This window comes from Drosophila sechellia, chromosome X (genome assembly GCF_004382195.2).
Source record: "Drosophila sechellia strain sech25 chromosome X, ASM438219v1, whole genome shotgun sequence".
NCBI lineage: Eukaryota > Metazoa > Arthropoda > Insecta > Diptera > Drosophilidae > Drosophila > Drosophila sechellia.
The window spans coordinates 22,232,053-22,252,788 of NC_045954.1; the positions used below are offsets into that span (position 1 = coordinate 22,232,053).

The 20,736-nt window shown below is 42.9% G+C and overlaps 2 protein-coding genes across 2 annotated transcripts in view; one reads left to right on the forward strand and one right to left on the reverse strand.

The window, feature by feature from the left end:
- The window catches only part of LOC6621439 (chaoptin), a 239,917-nt gene that overhangs the window by 63,054 nt on the left and 156,127 nt on the right, over positions 1-20,736 (reverse strand). The gene's annotated exons all lie outside the window — the stretch shown is intronic.
- On the forward strand, positions 6,181-8,717 carry LOC6620098. Its single transcript, XM_002044261.2, has one exon. It carries the CDS (start codon positions 6,277-6,279, stop codon positions 8,362-8,364), a length of 2,088 nt encoding a protein of 695 aa, XP_002044297.1. The 5' UTR covers positions 6,181-6,276; the 3' UTR covers positions 8,365-8,717.

Consider the following 20,736-nt stretch of genomic DNA (forward strand, 5'->3'; position numbering starts at 1 on the left):
TGCGCGACTTCCCTCGTCTTATTTCCCATTTCTTTGGTGGCTCCTTGTCGCAAATGTCCTCAGTGAACATATGCAAAAGGCATGTTAACATGGCGAATAAAATAATGTGCGCCTGCATCTGTGTGTTTGCCTAACGAGCTGCATTAGTTGCTGATTGCAGTAGCTGAGCTGTGTTGACAGATGCTGGTGGAGGGGGCGGAACACGGGGGAGGCAGTGGCAGTGGCGCCTGGGAAATACGAATCTTGCATCTGGCACCTCACCACCTGGCTTCAGTCGCCCCCTCCAACTTTAAATTTAAATCTCAAATGTACTAGCACCCGATGTAAGTCCTCACATGCTTAGTGCGAGGTTTGGTTTTTTTATTTATCTGTTAATTGCGCTGGTATGTTACCATTACTGCATTGTATGGATTCATCGCTTCTAAATAAATAAATAAATAAATAATAAAAAAAAAACTAGCACCCGCACTAAGCACACACGCGCCATCTGGCGACCGGCAGAATGCCTTGCATCTCGTTTCTCCACTGCATACTTTAAGGCTGCGGGTGTTAGTCTTTACTTTGCTTTCTACGAAAAGATGCACCAAAAATCGTTGAAGCAAAAATTTAGAGATACAGGACTTTAAACTGCGAAGGACATTGTTTATTGCCATCTTTTTTAACTTTTAACTTTAAGGACAGACAAGCAGACCATTTTAGTTAGCACATTTTTCAAAACTGTAGGGAAGTGAAATTATAGGGGTTTTCTTACCAAACCAATTAAATGACCATATTTTAAAACCTGTATAAACTTTTTGCGATCGTAATCCACCCATTTTTTTTGGTCTAATGCTTATTTTTGTATTTCAATTTTATTAGTGTAGTTGCACTTAATGCTTTTAAGGAATTGATAGGTGTGGAAATATCTATTCCAACGACAGTTCTGTCTTAGCTATTGCGTAGTGATTTCGTATAGACAATTGTTCAACGACATTCGGAGACAAGAGAAAACAGACCATTTGAATTTTAAATAAAAACCCCCGTCTTTTGTAATAATTGGATAAATGAAAAAGCATCGCAGTTGCCCGGACTATTAAAATCTAAATAACTGTAAAATGCTTTTCATACTCTTGGGAAAAGGAAATGGGGGATGTGGAGCCTGAGTGTGCACACTGAGCCAATATGTAATGATATGGGGAAAAAAGAAAATGTTTTTTTTACTCAATGCTTACGATATTTTGTGTTGTGGATAATCATAGTATCCCGCTTACAGAAGTTGTTTAAAATAAAGACAATATCCCCAACTATTTAACACTTGGATACTAAATGACAACTTCAATTGTATTATAAAAGAATATATATTATGTTTAAGGCTGTGCTATATCTTGGACGAATTTATGGTGCAGTGTGCGTGGTAACAGAAAACTTTTGATTATTTAAATATTAAGCAGGAAGGCACACACACAATCACACAATCACACAGGCACTTAAGCGCTTGCAAGTTGAGTCTGCATGCTTGCAAGTGTTCGTATCTGTGTGTGCATAAAATATAAATGAAACGGGCCTAATGCTTTGCAATACAATGTTTCAAAGTGTTGTGCAGCATTTTAGTTTTCAATGCCTGGGCCTTTATGCAAAGTAAAACAACCACTCACACACCCGTGCATTTACGTGCACCCAAACACAAGTACAGTGCTGGAAATATGTTATAACCCAGTCTAGCCATTTTGTTTTTCCTAAATCTAATTGCGTGGCAATCGTTCAGTGCATTGATAACATAACCGGACGAAGAATAAAGAAGTTAAAGTATAGTACAAAGAGGCTTAACTAGATTATATTTGAAAGTTATTTGGGAATGTTTAAAAGCTTAAGAAGTTTACTTATTTGATATTATAAAATAATGTTGTTTTTTGTGCGTTCCTTAAACTGAGTTTTTCTTTGGCGCTAATTTCTTTTAAGTTCTTTACTGTTTAAGATATAGACGGGACTATTTATCAGGATTAAAATCTTTGATATTATCCGAAAATTTGTTCCTAGTGTATCTTCCCCAACTGGTACAGCAACAGCGCATTCATCATATTTGTGTTTGTATTTAGCAGTGGAGGCATTAGCCATTGTCTGTTGAACAAACCAGCCACGCCTTTTAGGAAACCGCCCACCCTTTGGCCGCCCCTTGAGCCACCAAAGTCCATACCCATGGGCAGTGAACTGAAGCTTCACAATCTGCTCAATGAATCTCAATAAGTTTGTCATGGCTCTATGGCTAATGCATGAGTGTGTCATTGCCAGGGTGTGGGTGTGGTTAGCGTGGGGTGGGGTGCGTATCTGTGTTTGCTTTGCATTTGTGTGCGTGTGCGAAATCAAGCGGTAATTGGTTCTTCGCCTGCCATTTCCACTGCCAACGGTTCGGTTCGCCTGCGCGGTTGTTTATATAATTGAAACTAACACAAATAAAGTGCAAAAGCTTTCTGATTATGGGTATTTGCGCCTGCCGCACAATAAGGCAAATGCCGGCATTACCTCCAACGCTTTCCACCGCTTTTCCATTTCCCCAAGGCAGAAATTCTGCCAGCGGCAACCGCTTTAAGGATGCACACCTCGGGGACAGTGGGTCTGAACTAGGTTTTTTCCTAATCAAAATGTGAGACTGGCAGCAATACCATTGCATGACACTGCTGGCCACTGAATTATACAACTTATGTTAGTTAGACATCTGAATCAAAGCTAAGCTGGGTCTAACCAGTATAAATGATACATACCAACATTTCAGACCCGTTTTAGAACAAAATGCTTTATTCTTGGTCATCACAATACGATTTAAATGATTAGAATGGTTCATGGGAATGGTTCCAGAACTGAAGAAGAAACAAATATATTTCGAATGATGATCTCGGAAATGGCATATGTTTATGTTTATGTTTATGTTTATTGGTCAACCAATGCATTGCAATGGATGGATTGCATTAACATAAACTGGACATAATGGGATGAGCATAAGCTCTTAACTATGTACATATATCCCATATGTTTTTGACAATGCAACCCATAACAAAATTGCGTTTTCAGCATGCATCCACCCTTATTTGCCCACTGTGCGGCAAGCACAAAAGCCAAGAGTGCGTGTGTGCTTGATTACTGGCGTAAGCTCGTGTGCGTTTGCTTACTTAAGCTGCTGTTAACTTAAGTATAACAATGATAAGGATAACGTCGGGCATTTAGTTACCTACCCCTGCTTTCAACACGTGTTTGCACCTTATTTATTTGCCACTGTGCCACCGCTTCCATGGGCCTGAGTTTGAGCCACTTGCTCGGCATTTCAGCTAAGTAATTGGAATGGCTAAGATTGGGCTCTGGTACCAGATAGATAGATATTTGCCGAAGGCATTGAGTATATCTCCTCCTGTCTAAGTCTTAAGTCAGCTCATTTCCTAAATGCTCACTAATCATCCAAACTACCGGCATTCAAAGACGACCGCCCTAGCAATGCATCTCAATTAGTGGCAATAAATTCAAGTTTCATTTAGGTGCGAAGCACAGTTTTGAATTTCATATGCGAATGCTGGCAAGACAACTGATTTTTGGCATCTGCACTTGTCTCTGCCATTTGCAGACTTGCGAAATTCTAAAGGGGTTATTACAATTATTTGACATCAATTAACCCATAGCGTCATCCCTCCCTCTCTGTATCTATACACTTTGAGAGGCCTCTTAACCCCAGATCACTTGGAGCATTTGCAGTCATTACTTTCGTGGCTGGCGTTTTTTCAGGATAAAAGCTGTTCAAGGAAAAGTACAGCGAAAAGTTGAAAAAGCGGCTGAAAATGGGTGGAATACGTGGTGGTAACAAGCATGTTGAGCCGCCTGTGTTTTATGTAATTTTGGTGGAAAACCAAAGCCCAGCAATCACATAATGCGTCGTCGCACTCATTCGTTTTTCGTTGTCCGGCCGGAAGGGCACACGGCCCCTTTTCTCTGGCCACATGTCATAAATAAGCAGTGCAGCTTGCAGGACCTTGTTTGCCACCAAATTTTCCCAGCGCTTCCCCCGTTTTCCTCGCGCTGTCCTCAATTTTCTGTCCACAATCCTTGCTCGCACTTTGAATCCCAGGGCTCTCGCATTGAACGAGCGAATTCAATTTAACGAGAAATTGCAACAATCAACGCTGCTCCTGTGTCCTGCGTCCCGCGTCCCGCGTCCCGCGTCATCCACGCCACCCACCAAGAATATGCCATTCGCTCTCATCCCTGCATTGTTATGCCCCCTGCGCCACACCCCTCCATACATCCTGCGGACAGTCGACGGGCAGGGAATGCAAAAAATGGTCAAAAAAGCAACGAACAAAAACACAAATGTCCAGACAATGGCAAGGATTCCGAGCAACAGGAGCCGCAAAAACAACAAGCCGAACATGAGAGGGACGGCCTGAGGTAGCGGAATGAGGGGGATAAGGGAGACAGAGAATGAGACGGGCGGAAGTGGCAGGGACGGACTGCAAGAGGCACAAAAAAATTGGGGCCAGAAAAAGGCAGCGTGTGCCAACAATGTAATTTTGACGCTTGATCTCGGCGGACACACATGCACCTATACACAGAGAGAAATTAATCAAACTCTGCTGTCGGTCCTGTCAGTAGGATATATAGAGAGGATAGAGGAGTTTCCTGTAGGTTTAGTTTTGAGAAGGCGAAGAGTTCATTGAAATATTGGTTAAATCAAATCAAGCGTGAGAACGGAAATACTAAGCTTAAGCATTTATGCCTCTTCAATTATAATTTTAAGGCATTGTGTTCTTCAAAATCAAATCTTGTACTCGCAGGGGAGTTTTGTTATAAATTATAATACAAATAAATTGTTTTATACATAGTTGCAGTGTACGTTCATATGAAAAGCAACTGCAAAATGGTAGATGGAAAACGCGTTGATTTCACAGAACAGCGAAAAAACTATGCTAGATAATGCACACCGAGGAATTCGCTGCCCGCAGCCCCCAAAAAAATGTAGAATTCGGTAAATTGGGGTGTACGAACCATTAAATGCCCTACCAATTGTACCTACCAGCTCATTGACTCAATGTTTTTTTTAGGAAAGTCCACTTGCGTCATATACATAGTTCCTATATGTGCATAAGTACTATAAAACTCAGTAATATGGCATTCTCAGTAAAGTAATTTGAATAGACCTAATGCGCTCAAATTACAACGATTTTACTGGCTTAGCGGCGGCCAACACACTTTAAAAATATAAGCGGGCTTGGATTGTATAGAGTAAATACCCGGAGAAAAGGAAGCGCGCCTGACCACTTATGTGTGGGTCAGTGCTTCTCTGTGTTGGTCTGTTGGTCTGTTGGTCTGTGCGTGTTTGTTTGGAGGTTTTGCATCCTTTTTTGGTTCGTTTTTCACGCGTTTTTCGTGCGACTTTCGCGTGGTGCATTATTACTACCGAAACGCCAGCAGTTTCTACACTCCTACCCACAAAGCCTCATAATATTTCATGGCTGTTGCAGATTGTTGACATTTTGGCTGCTCTGCACCTCCAGGCCGTGTCCCGTTCGGTTTTTTCGAATTTTTTCTATACCGGAGTTGCTGTAGTTAGTTGTTTCGATTATGCGGCAAACAGGGGGAGTGTTCAGAGGAGTGGGGTCTTTCACAAAGCAGCCATTGCAGCGGATGCAAACAAACCCGGCCAAAAGCGCCAGCAAAATGTTGGCATAGGGGTGGGATCTTATGAGTTTTAGTTGAGTGGGGTCGCGGAACTCAATGCAAACCAGAGGAGGGTCCAGGGGCTAGCTGCGTCCGCAGTCGCGTGCAAACAGGACAAAACGCGCATCTGTCGCAGTGTCCATCATCATCATCCTCATCAACTCCATCACCGCCAGAGCATCCTCATCAGGACGTTGCAACGGATATGTCCATTGTTTTGATGTGAGTTTTGGTTTACTCGCAAAGTGGGCGACGTGGTTTTCCGGGGCACAAGCCAGAGGTTCAGAGGAGCCTCTAAACGCTTTAGTAGAAACCTACCTTCAGGGCAATCATCTTTTATATTTAGATTCTGTATAAAGCTAATAAGTAATAATAATAATAATAATAATATTATGCTGTACGGTATGCCACATTTCAGTGTCGTGAACATACTTTGGTGAATACGTATTGATCCCAGTAGCTCCTCAGTGAACCATCGAAACTTAATAATGCCGTTTCGTTCCGTTTCACACTCCCATACTACATTCCGACTCTAAAGCTGAGGTGGTCTTTAGATTTGAATAAGTCTAAAAAGAACAGCTGCAAGGAACAGCCCTTCAAATGTGCGCCGCCGTCTGCGTGATGGTCACGGTGCCCACGGAAGCCGAGGAACTGAAACTGTACCCCAAGCCGCTGGTTGACACATCATATTGCTCCAGCTGCGGTGGTTGGGTAAGGAGCAGGTGCTCTGAGGCACCCAGTGAGGTGTGCGAACGGCGGCGCTTGAGTCAAATAGCCGGGAGCAGTGTGCATAGCGAGGGCGTTCCAAAGGCGTACGGCACTACGGCAGCTCCTATGTCCCAGAGCAGGGCCCTGCAGCTGCCCAATCTTAAGGGGGATGCTTCTTTGGAGAAGCTGCTGCGGGCCATTGCCAAAGAGCTGCGATTGGAGAACGTCTTTTGGACGCACGACATCAGCGGGAGGCAGGTGCAGGCACGCTTCGACCTCCTGCAGGACGAGCGGTACGAGAGACTGCTGTGCACGCTGCAAGATTGGGGCGTCGGTGATCGGCCCGGCACCCATGTGTCTGCCCTCACCTGCCTGGAAACCCGGGCTAAGCCCGTCCTGCAGGTCCCCAGACAAGACCATGACAATTTCGTGGATCAGCATCAGGAACAGGGCCAGGGTCACGGCCAGGGCTGGCAGAGCTTCATGGACTCGGTAAGATGTAGGCTAAATGTCAACCAGGTGGTGCGCCAGGTTCGGCGGGATGCCACTTTAACCTTTGACTTCGTGGTGCTGCTCATGGCTGCCGCTCTGCTATCGTGCGTGGGTCTGGTCGAGAATAGCTTTCTGTTTCTCTCCAGCTCCATGCTGATTTCCCCCTTGATGGGCCCCATCATAGCGGCCATATTCGGTTCAGTGATCGGCGATCGGGACCTGCGGTGGTTGGGTCTGAAGAACGAACTCCTGGGTATAGCTGCGTCTGTGGCTATTGGATTCTTCTTTGGCGCCATGGTCTGTGGTTTCGGTCACTTTTTCGCGATTTCCAAGGGTCTCACGGAGGAAATCGTCTCACGGTGCGACACGCACTCCCTTGCCATCGGAGTATGCACCGCTCTGGCTTCGGGAGCGGCGGGCGCCATAGCGGTTTTGGGTGGCAATACGGGGTCCCTGGTGGGCGTGGCCATCTCAGCCTCCCTCCTGCCACCTGCTGTTAATGCCGGACTTCTGTGGGCCCTGGCCGTCGGAGTTCATGTACTGCCGGACGACCATGAGCCCCTGGCCAGCCTGGTGAAGCACAGGTCGTACTCCTCCCAGCTTTCCATTGAGCTACTAGTTTGTGCAGTTGTCAGCATGGCCCTCACCCTCCTTAACATAATTTGCGTTTGGCTGATGGGAGTGGTGGTTTTGAGGATTAAGGAGGTGGCTCCAGCGGTTCAGCGGCACCAGAAGTTTTGGCGTCATGACGTCCGCACAGCACGCGAGGTGGCGCTAGATCCAGCCCTACAGAGCGCCATAGATCGCCTGGACAAGTCGCAACTGGATTCGGACGCGGCACACTACCAGCGCGTCTGGTCGCCAGGGCTAGGTCGTCAGACCGCCTCGCACACAGGAATTGGGAGCTACGACATTAACCTGTCCTGCAGCAAGGATCAGCCGAACAACTTTCACACCGTGCATGGCTTCCAGGAGTTCTGCATCACGCTGCATCGACTTAAGTCTGCACCCAAGGTCGTCCCACCACCGAGTATAATGGAGCTGTTTACGCGCGAGGTTCCAAACTCCGACCAGACCAACACTGGGGGCAGTGTCTTCAGCAGCTGCCGTAGTCTGCCGGACATCAGCATCCATTCCCGTGTCTGGCCAGATGGACCATCCAGTGACATGAGTATCCCAGGTCTGATCTTTGGTGCAGCCAAGAGCGGTGAACCTGGACCCGCTGTCCCTACAGCAGCGAGTTCAAACAGGGAACGCGAAAAGATGAATGTCCACTGGCAGGAGGAGGAACTACAGGAGGACCTCGTCCTAAGAAGGGAGATCCTGAAGAGCAGGGAGAGCAGTCCGCTCAGAAGACCCGGACATGTTCTGATACCCCTGCCCAGGCTAGAAGGCACTTTCTTGGTGGATCGGCCTCTGAGCCTGTTGACCTACGGCAGGTCAGAGGGAGCGAGCCCCGGGGAAAAGCAAGACGAGTTCCAGGCTTAGCAATGTGCTCAGCCCCAAGTCATAGCCTTAAACCTAACACCACCAGCCACCAGACACCATCAAGAGGTCCGCAAACATCCAAGATGAAGCCTCGAGCTTCGTGTCCAGCTTTGATTACTCGCCGATCCGGCGGCAGGGTCCTTGTTTGCCAACCACTTTAAGCCGCAAGCTCTGGCGGTCGTGAAATATCAAAAAAGATGTTTATACTATGAACTACATATAAAGCAAAGAACAAAATTGTAACAACCATGGATGGAAAAAAATACATAGAAGCCTCAACAGCACACAAAAGCTGGTGCTGCGATGCAGTCCAGTCCAGTGGAACCAGTTAATTGCCTAATCCCAACAGGTGAACTACCTTATAAAATAAAATGCTTTTACCCGTCAAATCTCAAAAAGATTCGTTTCAAACAACTAGCCTTTTAATGTTATGTAACCGCTATGTAGCGGTGGAGAACAGTCTCGGAAAACGTCACTTCTTATTTATTAGCTTTTTAATTGTTTAGTGTTTATGCATTGATCTTTCCGTCAAAAACAGTAGTTTCATTTAATCAAAATATGGCGACACCGTTGTCTCAACACAATCGCCAAGTTACCACCACACCACTCACTACAATGGAGACCTTGTCCTTTTGCAAGCTGAATTCCACTTTGTCCAGGTCCGGCATTTTTATAGCCTTAACTTGGCCAAGTGAAGCTGCCGAATGAAGACTGCCTCGCTTAATTCACTTACCACTGCAAAGTGAAGCCAACCAAGTCAATAGATATCAGCTGCTTCTGCTTTTTTCCTCCTTTTGCAGATACTCACTTAACAAGTATTTAATCCGCCTCATGGATTTAAAGAACACATTTTTTGTAGCATGTAAAAAATTCGATTTTACGTAAAACCATCCGATTTTTGTCTTAGGAAAATTCGGAAAGCAAAAGTTTCAGGAACCTTATTAATTCGTTAAATTCGACTTTATCTTGTCGATTCTATATTGTTTTGAAGTCCAGCATAAAAATAATTCTCGCCCTAAAAAGTTTATTTTTATGGAAAAATTTGTTCTTCCCCCTTTTTAATTTTCCTTAGTTTGTAGGTATTATTAACGGTATCATTTTAGGACCACAGTTTATGTGCATTTTTTTACTTAGTTAACTTAATTATTTAGTTATAAGATGGGATTTTAATTATATAGTTATAAGATGGGATTTTCCATGGCATCATATTATGCGTGTTTCCTTCGAACTCGAGTATTTCATTCTATTCTCATGATTGTTCTATCGTTTGTTTCATTTTGTGGGCCTTTCAAGTGTTATTATCCTGGGCGTGTGTCCTTCTCAGATGCGCCCATCTCAGTCGAACGTCCAATAGATGGGAACAACAATTACGTGTTGCGCTTTCATTGCGGCCAGCTCGTTTGATTTCCCTCTCTCTTCTATGTTATGCATCCTTTGGAGAGGATACAACGGACTCGGGACAAGTGCGAAAAAAGGATACGAGCCACGTGATATTGCCCTTTGATGTGCTCCTGCCGTTGTTGTATTTTCTCTAATGTTTATTTGTCATTTTTGCGCCTGTTGTGTGCCATTTCACCTATCCTTGATCCTTTTCCGTCGCTTCTCGGCTCTCGCTTCCTGTCCGCCAGTTTGGCGATTGTCCTGTTTGGCCAGCACAGGTGCGACATTTGGCATGTCCACGCAATTAGCGCCCTTTTCCGGTCCGCTTTCCGCAGTCCATTGTCCATACCTACAACCACCCATACCTTTCTGCAGCCCTCGATTAACTCGTTTTCCCCAGCCAGCCTCTAACGAGGTCGCATTTGTCCGGCCATCGAGAGGCGGACAGGGCAAAACACACCAATATGCACTTAAAAAAATTCCACTTGATTCTTTACGTACTCGTGTGTCGGAGATCGAAGCCACAGAAGCTGGACGGGACTATTTAACAAAAATATCAAATAATCCTGATGTGTTGTAAAGATATATTGAAAAGTAGATATCACTATGAGCATAAGGTGCATGTTGAAATGAATATTCTCCGTGTAATTTTATGATGGATGTGAGCACTCACGGGTGATCCGCCTTAATAGATGTGTTAAAGGGTTATAAGGTCGAAACATGCACTACATGAAATACATATTTATTTATATAATATATTTTTATTTATTTATCTCCATTTGTGGAAGATATTCTATGCAGCATCAAGTGATTAGGGCTTCATCAACTGTGATTTGATTATTCTATAATTTTGCTCGCTTTCTTTCTAAGCCTGCTTTTATCAGCGCTTTGTGCTTATGTGTCAAACAAAATATTTAGCATAATTATTTATAGTTTCATTTATCACTCCCGACGAGCTGGTGCTTTTATCGCCCCAAACAAAAGGTGTAGAAGCCAAAAGACAGGCAAAAGTTGAACAGGCCAGGAAAAATAAGGAAAATATGCTGTGCAGCGGAGGGAATTTGCGGGCGCAGCTGACGGTCTCACGGCAAAACATTTAATATCTGATGGGGCAGGAGCTGGTCGTGACTTTGATCATGTTGTGCACTGCACTGCCCCACCGGAATCAGAAGAGCGGGTATCTGACACTGTAAAAACTTGAGGAAAGTGATTATTACCCGACTCTGAGCTGGCTACAAGCACATGTGTATAACTACGAGTAATCTAAGTCACTGTTCTGATTTAGAGCATGTGCATGGTATGTCTCATGGAGCTGGGGATTTTTCTGAGTGTTTTTATTTTGCTTGCCTTGGGACAGTCTTAGTGCCTTAAGTAGTTGCACCTTTGGCCACTCCAAGCCACAAGAAATCCAGTGCCAGGGGGCCAGTGGGAAAGTGAAAGGGTGGCTGCCAGTGGAGTGGACTGGATTGTTGTACTGCTGTGTTCTGGTTTTATTTTCACTTTTTTCGTATACTTCGGACACTGCTGTCGGATTACTGAGCACACGCTTAGTGCCTATTATTTATGGACTCTTGAAACTGCAGCAGCTGCTGTGGCAGCTACAAGAAGCCATTGCCACGGCCACGGTCAATTGATTTCTGGATTCTTCGTCCTGCGTCCATTGTCCGGCATCCTTTGTGCGGCTAAATACAGATACCTTGCCATGGTAACAGCAACTAAACATCAATATTACTTCGTCTTTGGTTCGACAATCAGGTGTTGTGGAGCTTCCTGCGGACCATGTTAATGTAAGAAGCAAAAGCTCACTTTATGGTCAACTGCCTCTCTCAATTTTACCCTTGCAAGGGTAACCGAGGCCTTGGTTGGGATTACATTTTCGGTCATCTATTAAGGCATTGGGATCGTGAATTTACAGCTTACTAGACTGGCTTTTGTATACAACTCTTTATACCCGTTACTCGTACAGTAAAAGTGCATACTAGGTTCGTTGAAGAGGATGTAACAGGCTGAAGGAAGCATTTCCGACTATATAAAGTATATATATTTTTGAACAGGATCAATGGCCGAGTAGAACTGGCCATGTTAAGATCTGTCCGTAGGAACGTCGAGATCTCAGGAAATCTTAAAGCTAGAAGGTTGAGATTCAGCATACCGATTCTAGATACATTGACGCAGTGCAATTTGACAAGTGAATTTGAATTTTGAAAAGTGGGTTGAAATTTTTTTACATTTTTATTCTTATAATTTCTTGCCAAAAAAACTTTCTTCCACGCCCACACGTTGCAAAATTTTTTTAATTGTTTCTCATTTAATTCCCCAATTTCTATAGATATCCCAGAAAAATGATTAAATTTCGCGTTTGATAGTCGGCGAACTCGACTTTAGCATTCTCTCTTGTTTCTAATTTGTGTCTTTATTTAAACAATTTGAGAAAGTCGTCGGGTTCTATATATTTGCTTTCAATACACTATGAGCATGGCGATAAACATTCGACATGGGAACCAAAAAACAAAATAATTGATAAAACTACGTTAGTTTTACGCAACTACGGTGATTAGTTTCGGAATTCATTAATTGCACTGCATAAATTTTACCGTCACTTCACCTAATGGAATTGATATTCTTTCGGTATGAACACCTGTAAGGTTCCTTTCTGCGACTTATAAAAGTTAATACATAAATTTGTATGTCATAAAATGATGAAATCGTATAAATTTATAATATGTTATTGCTTACTTTCCGAAAATTTAAGACAGCGAAGAAGGATCGATCCGCAAAGATTTCTTCTGCGTAAGCAAGCTGAAAAGTGTTAATTACGACTGCAAAGGACTCGTAACTCTCTCCTTTTGCCCTTTCCTTTTCATATATCCTAAACTCCTTGACTCAGCTTTTATCGAATCCTTTTTTTGTGTACTTGCAACTCGGGGCCAACTTCGCGTTGGCAACAAATTGCACGGGCTTTGTCTTTGGGATGCGTTCTAATCTGGCTATTGTTCCTCGTCCCCAGGTCCAGTGGCTCCTCTTTTTGCGCTTCCCTTTTCCTGCCACTCCGCCTTGTAAATTATGTGTTTTAATATTTTACAAAGACTCAAAAACTGAGCACTTTGTTTATAATCTTATGCCATTTTGCAGCTCCCTCTTCGCATCTTCCCTGGCTTTTATAAGCCCCGAATGCTTAGAGCGAGCCTGAAGTGGGCGTGGCGTCGGGGGTCGTAAATAATAATAACTGCAACGGACAAAGATCCGTCAGGCGACGAGCAGAAATGATAGAAAAATCCTGCGGATGTATGTAACTCCTAATTTTCGCAAGAGGAGAGCGAATTTGAGTGCTCAATTGAAAAACATAGACAGAGGAATATTATTATTATTATTATTTTGAAGTTCGTTGTCCATGACATTTTTTTCTGTGCACCCAGAAAATTACGAGTAATTCGACAAATACATGTATGTATGTTTCAGTCCTGATAGAACGGAAGTCGGCGGAAATATGTATGTCAACTGCCATTTCGTAACTGCTTTAATAGCCAGAACCATTGACCTGGGGAAAGCTCGGGGGACTGACTTACGAGTAAAGGCGACTTAATTATCTGCGACAATTACAAGCAGGCAACAAATCTAAGCAGGAATGTCCTGTGTACACGGCGTGTGTGTGTTTGGGCTGTCAGCACATTTATCTACGTGGCGTATGAATAATTGCAAATGCCAACAATGGGCGGCATTTGTCGTTGTGGTTGTCGGTGTTGTGTCCTTGTTGCTCCCGATCCAGCTTCTGCACATGCCCAATTTGATATACAAGGCACATACATGTAGTATACCTGGCTCTGTGATCATTTGGATAAATAATTCCGAATGTTAATTGAGTGCAATGGTTTTGCAGGCGGACAAAAGTTTCTGGCCTGGGCTGTGTGAAAATTAATTAACTAAATTATTAAGTGGCTGGAAGAGGCAAGAATCTGTCCAGCTAAAATGAGTTTTGTAAATTATGCCTTTATTGTTGGTTGCCGCAAGTTGTTCAGTTGTTCAGCACGATAATGACGATGTCCTGTCCGTGTGCCGGCTTTTGGCATTAATTGCGGCCTAGTGGCCAAAAATTACCTGACCCAAAGTCGCCATTACTGGTCAAGACATTAAGCAGTATTTATGACAGACTCACCCACAACTTGCAGCGCCAAATGCTTATTTAATGAGTTAATTATTTTTTATATTTATTGCAATGCCAAAATATGCGAATGAGCAAACGTGAAAATATGCGCAATTAAACGTTAAGCACACGAGCAGGGGAGAAAAACCCATTAGAATTTTCGGGGCTTTTCTTTTTCTGTGGCAAACTCAATTAGCGAGGGGTCCTCATTGTGAAAAGACTGTGGAAAATCGACGAAAATACAAGGTGAAAGCCGAAAATCGTGCATGTAAGCCTGCCGATTTTTCCCAATTTTTTGATAGTTTTGGGTTCACTTTTAATTACAATTTCGACACTATTATTAGAAATATATCATCGAAATATATAATCATTAGAAATATATATATACGATCTGAAAAATTTGTATCTCGTGGTTATCTTATGTTAAATACAATTCCATTCCATTTCTTACTTACTTAAATATTAAATTATGTTTAAATATTCATAAATATTTAACCACTGGTTGCCTGCATATTTTGTATACGAACATTTTATTTTACCAAATAACAACTTCAATTTTGTCATTTAGTTTTTTCTATTATCTCGCCATTTTATATGATTTATTATCTGAAAACAATCGAAAGCAATGACCAAGCTGGGCGAAAGAGTTCAAATAATGGAAGGCGAAGAGCCACGCAATCATTAACCAGAATTAACTTGTTTAACCCATTCGTGGCCGGCCGCAAAAATTAAAGTCGAGCGTGAAATGTTTTCGGCCGCGCAGACAAAGGAAACTTTTCCAATTTTCCGAGCACATTCGCTCGATTGCTGCTGCCGCGTCAATCAATCAATCTGGCAATCGTTCATGCGCACATTAATTTATTCATTTTAGCGGAATCGCCACGAGAAATATTTTCCCCATTTAATTGCTCTCCTGCCAAATTGGCAATTAAAGCGATTTAACGGCCCACATGAATGCGGAGGTCTGAGTGCCCCAAAAGCCGAGGCAAACATAAGAATTTCGGCGAAGGCAGTCGGCAGTCCATCTTTAAATAGGCATTTTCCTTGCTGCTCCTCACCCTCTCACACCTATCGTGATCCTTCAAGTTTTAAGTGGCCACAACCCTCATTTTCCACTTTCCTACTTTCCCATTTTTCCGCTTTCCCACTTGCCCACTTGCCCACCACCCCCTGCTTTTCGCAGCCCCCTCAAGGTGCTGCCAACTCGTTCATTGTTATTTATTGTGTGCTGTTGTTATTGCCGGAAATTTATTTCAATTTTCGCCGAGCAGCAAACTTTTGTATTGTCATTGCGCCTTTTTCCAATTAGAGATGGGCGATGGCAGGAATGGATGGGAGGGGGGATGGTGGTGGTGTTTCCAAGGGGGAGCATAAAAACTCATTTAACTTTTTTGCCAACGAAACGTCAAACGCCCAGCGAAAGTTGCCGAGGCATAGTGGTTTTTTTTTCGAGCTACCCACCGATATCTGTTGCATAGTTCTCAGGGCCCTGCATAATTAATTATTTGCCCCCAGAAGAATGAAACGGAACCAGTGGACCGGAAGTGGAACGGAAGTGGGTGCGGAATGGAACGAAATAAGTATTCCGCGAAATGGGTTTGGTCGGCCTGTTTATAAGGTCTTATTTTGAGAGGAATTTAAAGGCGGTAATAGCGGTTGGGGAAGCCAGACTTCGAAACGAAACAGCCAATTATATTTGAGCTTGTTCTATTAACGATGTGAAATAAATTAGAAAAAGTATTTGAAAACTTAGGACTCAGGTCTTTTATTCATATAAATTTACGTGCTTAACAAGTCATATTTATCGACTTGGTTAAGCCCTCTGTCGATCTCCGCTTTCCCGGAGCCAAATTGATCATTGTACCACACCTGACATCCGGTGTCTTTCGCAGATTTCCGTTAGACTTAACAACCAGTTGCAGCCTGGGTAAACTGAGATACCGAGTGATATTAACAAGACTCGCATCGCATTATTATTATTAAACGCTGATGAATTAAAGTTCTTAAATTAAGTGGGACATGTTCGCCGGAGATCGCTCCCTGCGGTGGGGAAAATGGGAAATGGAAAACGGAAAACGGAGCGAGGAAAGCGGATGACTTGCGGCTGGCCGCTTAATTTTCGGTCTTTGCCAAGCGTCCAATTTGCCGCCACATTGCAGCCAAAGTTGTTCGCGAAAAACTTAAAACTTTGCCACCATCTATCCCCCAAAGTGAGTCCCTCCGACTAAAGCACTAATTTCAATTGCTCCCGGCTAATGTGGAACAAGTCGCGAACCTTTCGCTCTCCCCTCGCTAGTTTATGGCGAAAGTTTAGCTGAAAAATGCGCGGAGAAAATGTCAAGTGCAATTTATACAAATTTCACGGTTACTGCTAAAGTGTCGAAAACTTTTCACGGTTACTCGGCCAACTGACGGCCACGGAATTAGCCCGTTGCCACTTCAATGTTGCCTCGTTTACTTGGCTTTCACCAACCGTATCAATTTCGAACATATCCCAAATATATTTGGGAATTTCTCAAGGTCTCAACGTTGTCTACCACATGATCTTCTGGTGAAATCACGATATGCGCTTCCCACATTTCGCACCCGCAATATAATATTTGTTCAGAAAAATGGGGAATTTTAGGGTACTGATAGATCAAATAAGCAAAACTAAAATACTCTCCTTAACCTTGTTGGAAAAATTAAAATATCAATATACTCATTTTCTTTTTTATCCCTAATAGATAGTGATTATATTGGGATATGCAACTTTAACAGAAAGTTGTAACCAAGTACTTCAAGTATTGTGACTACCAATGATATTGGTTGTACATAATGTGAGCTCTGTATATTAAGCTTTTCAAGTAAACGAACAAACGAAAAAACGAAGAGAGGATACGATATAGCCTGTTTCCCCCGCACCGTTTGATTAAATATATATTTAAAAATTCTTTTTCGTGGGCCACGTGCACTTGTATGTATTTTTAAAACATTTCTGGCGGTGCTGAAAATGTTTGTGCATTCGATGCGCAAAACAAATTGCCAGAGTGGTCAGGGTCTTATATTTTTTTCCGCTGCAGCTGAAACTTTTATCTCGCCCGTTGCGTTTTGGGGGTTTTGTAATATTCCCCGGTGTCAGTTTGATGCCCAAAAAATACAAACTTTCCGCAACAACAAACAACAGTCAGACGCAACAAAAAACTTCGTCGTTTAATTGGAAAATTAAATTTTACGCTGCTGCAGCGTGCAACAATGCGGGCGCACATTTTCTCACCTTCGCCGGGTTTGCCGAGATGCCACCTCGTACTTTTCACTTGCCAGGTAATATCTAAAGCGAAATGCATTTGAAACATTTTGCCTTGCTGCATTCCGGCGATTCCCCGGGCCACTCCAAGTGTCATGTCAAGTGTCCCCAGTTCCGTGCGCTCCCTGCCGTTTTTCCTTTCCTGCTTATGCAATTTTCCAAAATGACTCGGAATTCATTTGACAAATTGTCTGCGCAGAGGCGGAGTGGCCAGTGAGTGGCCAAGGAGAGGGTGTGGAGGCCAAATGCATCATTTCACTTCTCGGACTGCTGTCGGAATTCGTTTCGTGCCCTGTCATTGGTCGGGCAAGTGGCAAAATTAAATTTAACAAGACGAGCGCCAGGCTGCCACATTGTTTAAAGTGCTTAACAAGCGACAGGATCACTAGGACGTCCAGGCAGACACCACAGCACTATGGGGCATTTGGCCTGTTTTTTTTTTTTGCAAAAATGTGTTTTTCACAAGTATGCAAAATTGAAGTATTTTAGTATTAATACATTGGAAATATGTTAAACTATTATGTTTTAGCCGGCAAAAGTAATTTTAACAGTGTATTGTTATAATAACAGCTGTTGAACTCAGCTGTTGCGAGCACATACCAGGTGGCTGCAATGCGCGCAAAATTTAGCTTAACTTTCAAAGTGTTAAAATTTTAAAAGAAGATCGTAAAAGAGTAAAATTTGAAATGGATAATCAATATTCAGGTTTGTGTTATGTATATATATTAATATATTGTTAATTGTGTGCGTCTATTTCTAACAATTTATTTCTACATCTACATTTATTTCTATATCTATTTCTACATTTAGCAAGTGGTGTCAACATGTAGCTGTTAGAAAAAAATTTCAACTTTGAATAGAGCTATAACAATTTGTTCAAATTTGTTCAGTATGTGTTTATATCCATGTTGTAGTGTGTTCAATTCCTAACTCATATCAGGTAGTCTCTATGTGCGTTTTTTGCGGGTTTTTGAGAAATTTCAATTTTTAGGGAACAACATCTCGATTGCCAATGCTGCCCTGCTGGAAGGGTGGCGCAAGCAAAAGGGTGTTCGTCAAAAGGAAAATTCTTTTTGCACTTTTATTAGTGGGCATTTTTCTGATAGCAAGCTAGACTTTAATGAATGATTAACGAATAGTAATAATAACGAATGTTTTCAGTCAATCTTTTGCGAAATTGGAGAAAATGCAATCGAAAAATATATGAACTTTCGAAAGTTTTTCAAAGTGGTTAGAAGAACACCTAGTCCTGAAGGTAAAAGAGAAAAATAAAAAGGAAAGGAAATTAGCTGTATGCCCGAAAACGTCATATTATATTAAAGTTTGAGTGGCCGAAGACAGCAAGTAGATGAACTCGTATGGGCGCAGAACCACAACGAACGTCTTTTGGGTCAAGCTGCAATGCTAGCTGCACGGAAGCGCGGCCTTCTGGATCTTGCAGACATACTTAAAATTCTTTTTTTGAACCCAGCCAAGGCAAATATAAATAATATCCCATAATATCATCAATAAATATAAAAAGGAGCATTCGAAAACATAAGCGACTATCTCTTCCACCAGAAGTCATTCAAAATTTGAATTTCAAATATTAGCTTGCGAATTTGAACGTGACACCGATTCTTCAGACTCTATTGATTGTAAAGATATAATATTAAAATTAAAACTTAACTTTAAAAATATAAAATTAAAAAAAAATAAAAATAAAAAATTGGGGCGGAGTTGGGGGCACGCCCACTTTTCCAAAATATTCCTGGGGGCATATGTAACACATAAAAAAAATGCATCCAAATATCTCCCATAGTTTAGGAGTTATTAATTTTTGTAAAAAAAACAGGCCAAATGCCCCATAGTGCACAGCTCAGCTCAGCTCAGCTCGGCTCGGCTCAGCCGGAGCCAACACCTTCGGAGGACCTACGCCACTCCCATCCCCATCACCACTATGCCCCGGCCAGTTGACCCACTCCCCCAACCCCAGCCAGAAGAAGTGGCATGAAAAATGAAATGAAAACCAGCAAGTAACCGCAATCATTGCTCGACTCGCCGCTCGTTAGCAGCTGCCGGGAAAGTGGGAAGAGAGGGACGAAAATCGGAGAAAAACGGCAAGGAGTGGCGGGGGCGGGGGGGGGGTTAGTGGTCCAACCGACCTCAAAGAAAAGCGTCCAATGTATTTTCTTGCACTCTGATTCGAGCCGAATTTTCATTGCTATCTTTTCTTTTAGCTCGACACTGCTGTTGATTTGTTGATTTGCCTGACACTAAGAGGAAGTAGTCCCTTCTAGTTTTATGTATGTTAATAAAATAAATTATTATTATTATTATTTACATTTTCTTTTTTTTAACAATTAGCTATTTCTATACATGTACCGAAAAGAAGAAAAGAGTTTAGCTTCAGTGCATCATTCCTCACTAGTTTTTATAAAGAAGCATACCAAACTTGAAATGTCAACTACAAGTAGGAAAGCGTTAATTCCTTAGTGCCAATGCATATATGTATATATAAATATTGTTTTTAAATACCGTTTTGCAAGTTAATGTATGCATTTTGAATGGCTAATGCGATTTCTCTGTAGAAATGCTCGACCAAGGTATTAAATCATTGGCATGGGCCAGAAAATAGTTGCTTTTCTAGCTTTCCCACATTACCCTGTTTCCTCCATTCCCGCTCCACTTCCGCCTGCCAATGCCCCCCTTTGTCGCAGTCTGCGGGGGGCTGAACTCATTTGCTTTGGTGTCGGCCTGCTTAGCAGGAGAATGGCCACAAGTGCTGGCCAGCAGGATGGGAATGGTTGAAGCCCAGTCATCCGGCCATCCCGTCATCCAGTCAGCCAGTCATCCAGTCACTCATCCTGTGGTCCTGCTGTCTAGGATATTGTTTGTGTGCCCGTGACCTGTTTGGTGAAAGGGGGGCAGGGGGGGCTTAAAGAACGATGAAGAAGCTTGATTTTGCGGTTGTGCGGCGAGTGTAGGGTGTGGGATGTAACACGCCCACCCTCCGACCCGCGCCTCCCTTGCATTAGGTAATTACTTCTTTGTGACGCCCCGTTGAAGTGCAAATTCATTAAGCTGATGCACTCAGTCCTTGAATTGCGGATTGCGTTTTTCAATTAATCAATATTCAGCGCCACTCCCATCAAATGAAATCGCTCTTGTCATCGTTTGTGGTAGGATGAAACTCATAAGGTCCACTGTACCATGTAGTAGCATAGTCTTAGGTATGAAGCCCATAGTGGCAGATCATATCCCGTTAGGAATAAGAATATTATTGTTATCTCGCTCTTACTTATAAGCTAGCATTAAGAGATAAGAATGTATACCTAGCTCACTCACAAACACATACACACTTCAGAGAGCATAAGAAAAGAGGAATAGGCGAGACGCGGCATTCGGTGGCGTGTGCTTAAAAGACAAGTCGAATGAAGGCATTGTGAATATTTAAAGGGTTGAGTGCAGATATTCATTTTTTCGGCGTCCACACATCAGAAGTGGTCATTACCACTATGCCTGACACTAAATGCGTCTGCAGGCCATTTCCCCAGAAACGCGTGCCGATTCACCGCCAAATAAC

Bases quoted from the DNA above. Each gene is read 5' to 3' on its own strand.
- LOC6620098 (XM_002044261.2), top strand. From the start codon at position 6,277: ATGTGCGCCGCCGTCTGCGTGATGGTCACGGTGCCCACGGAAGCCGAG.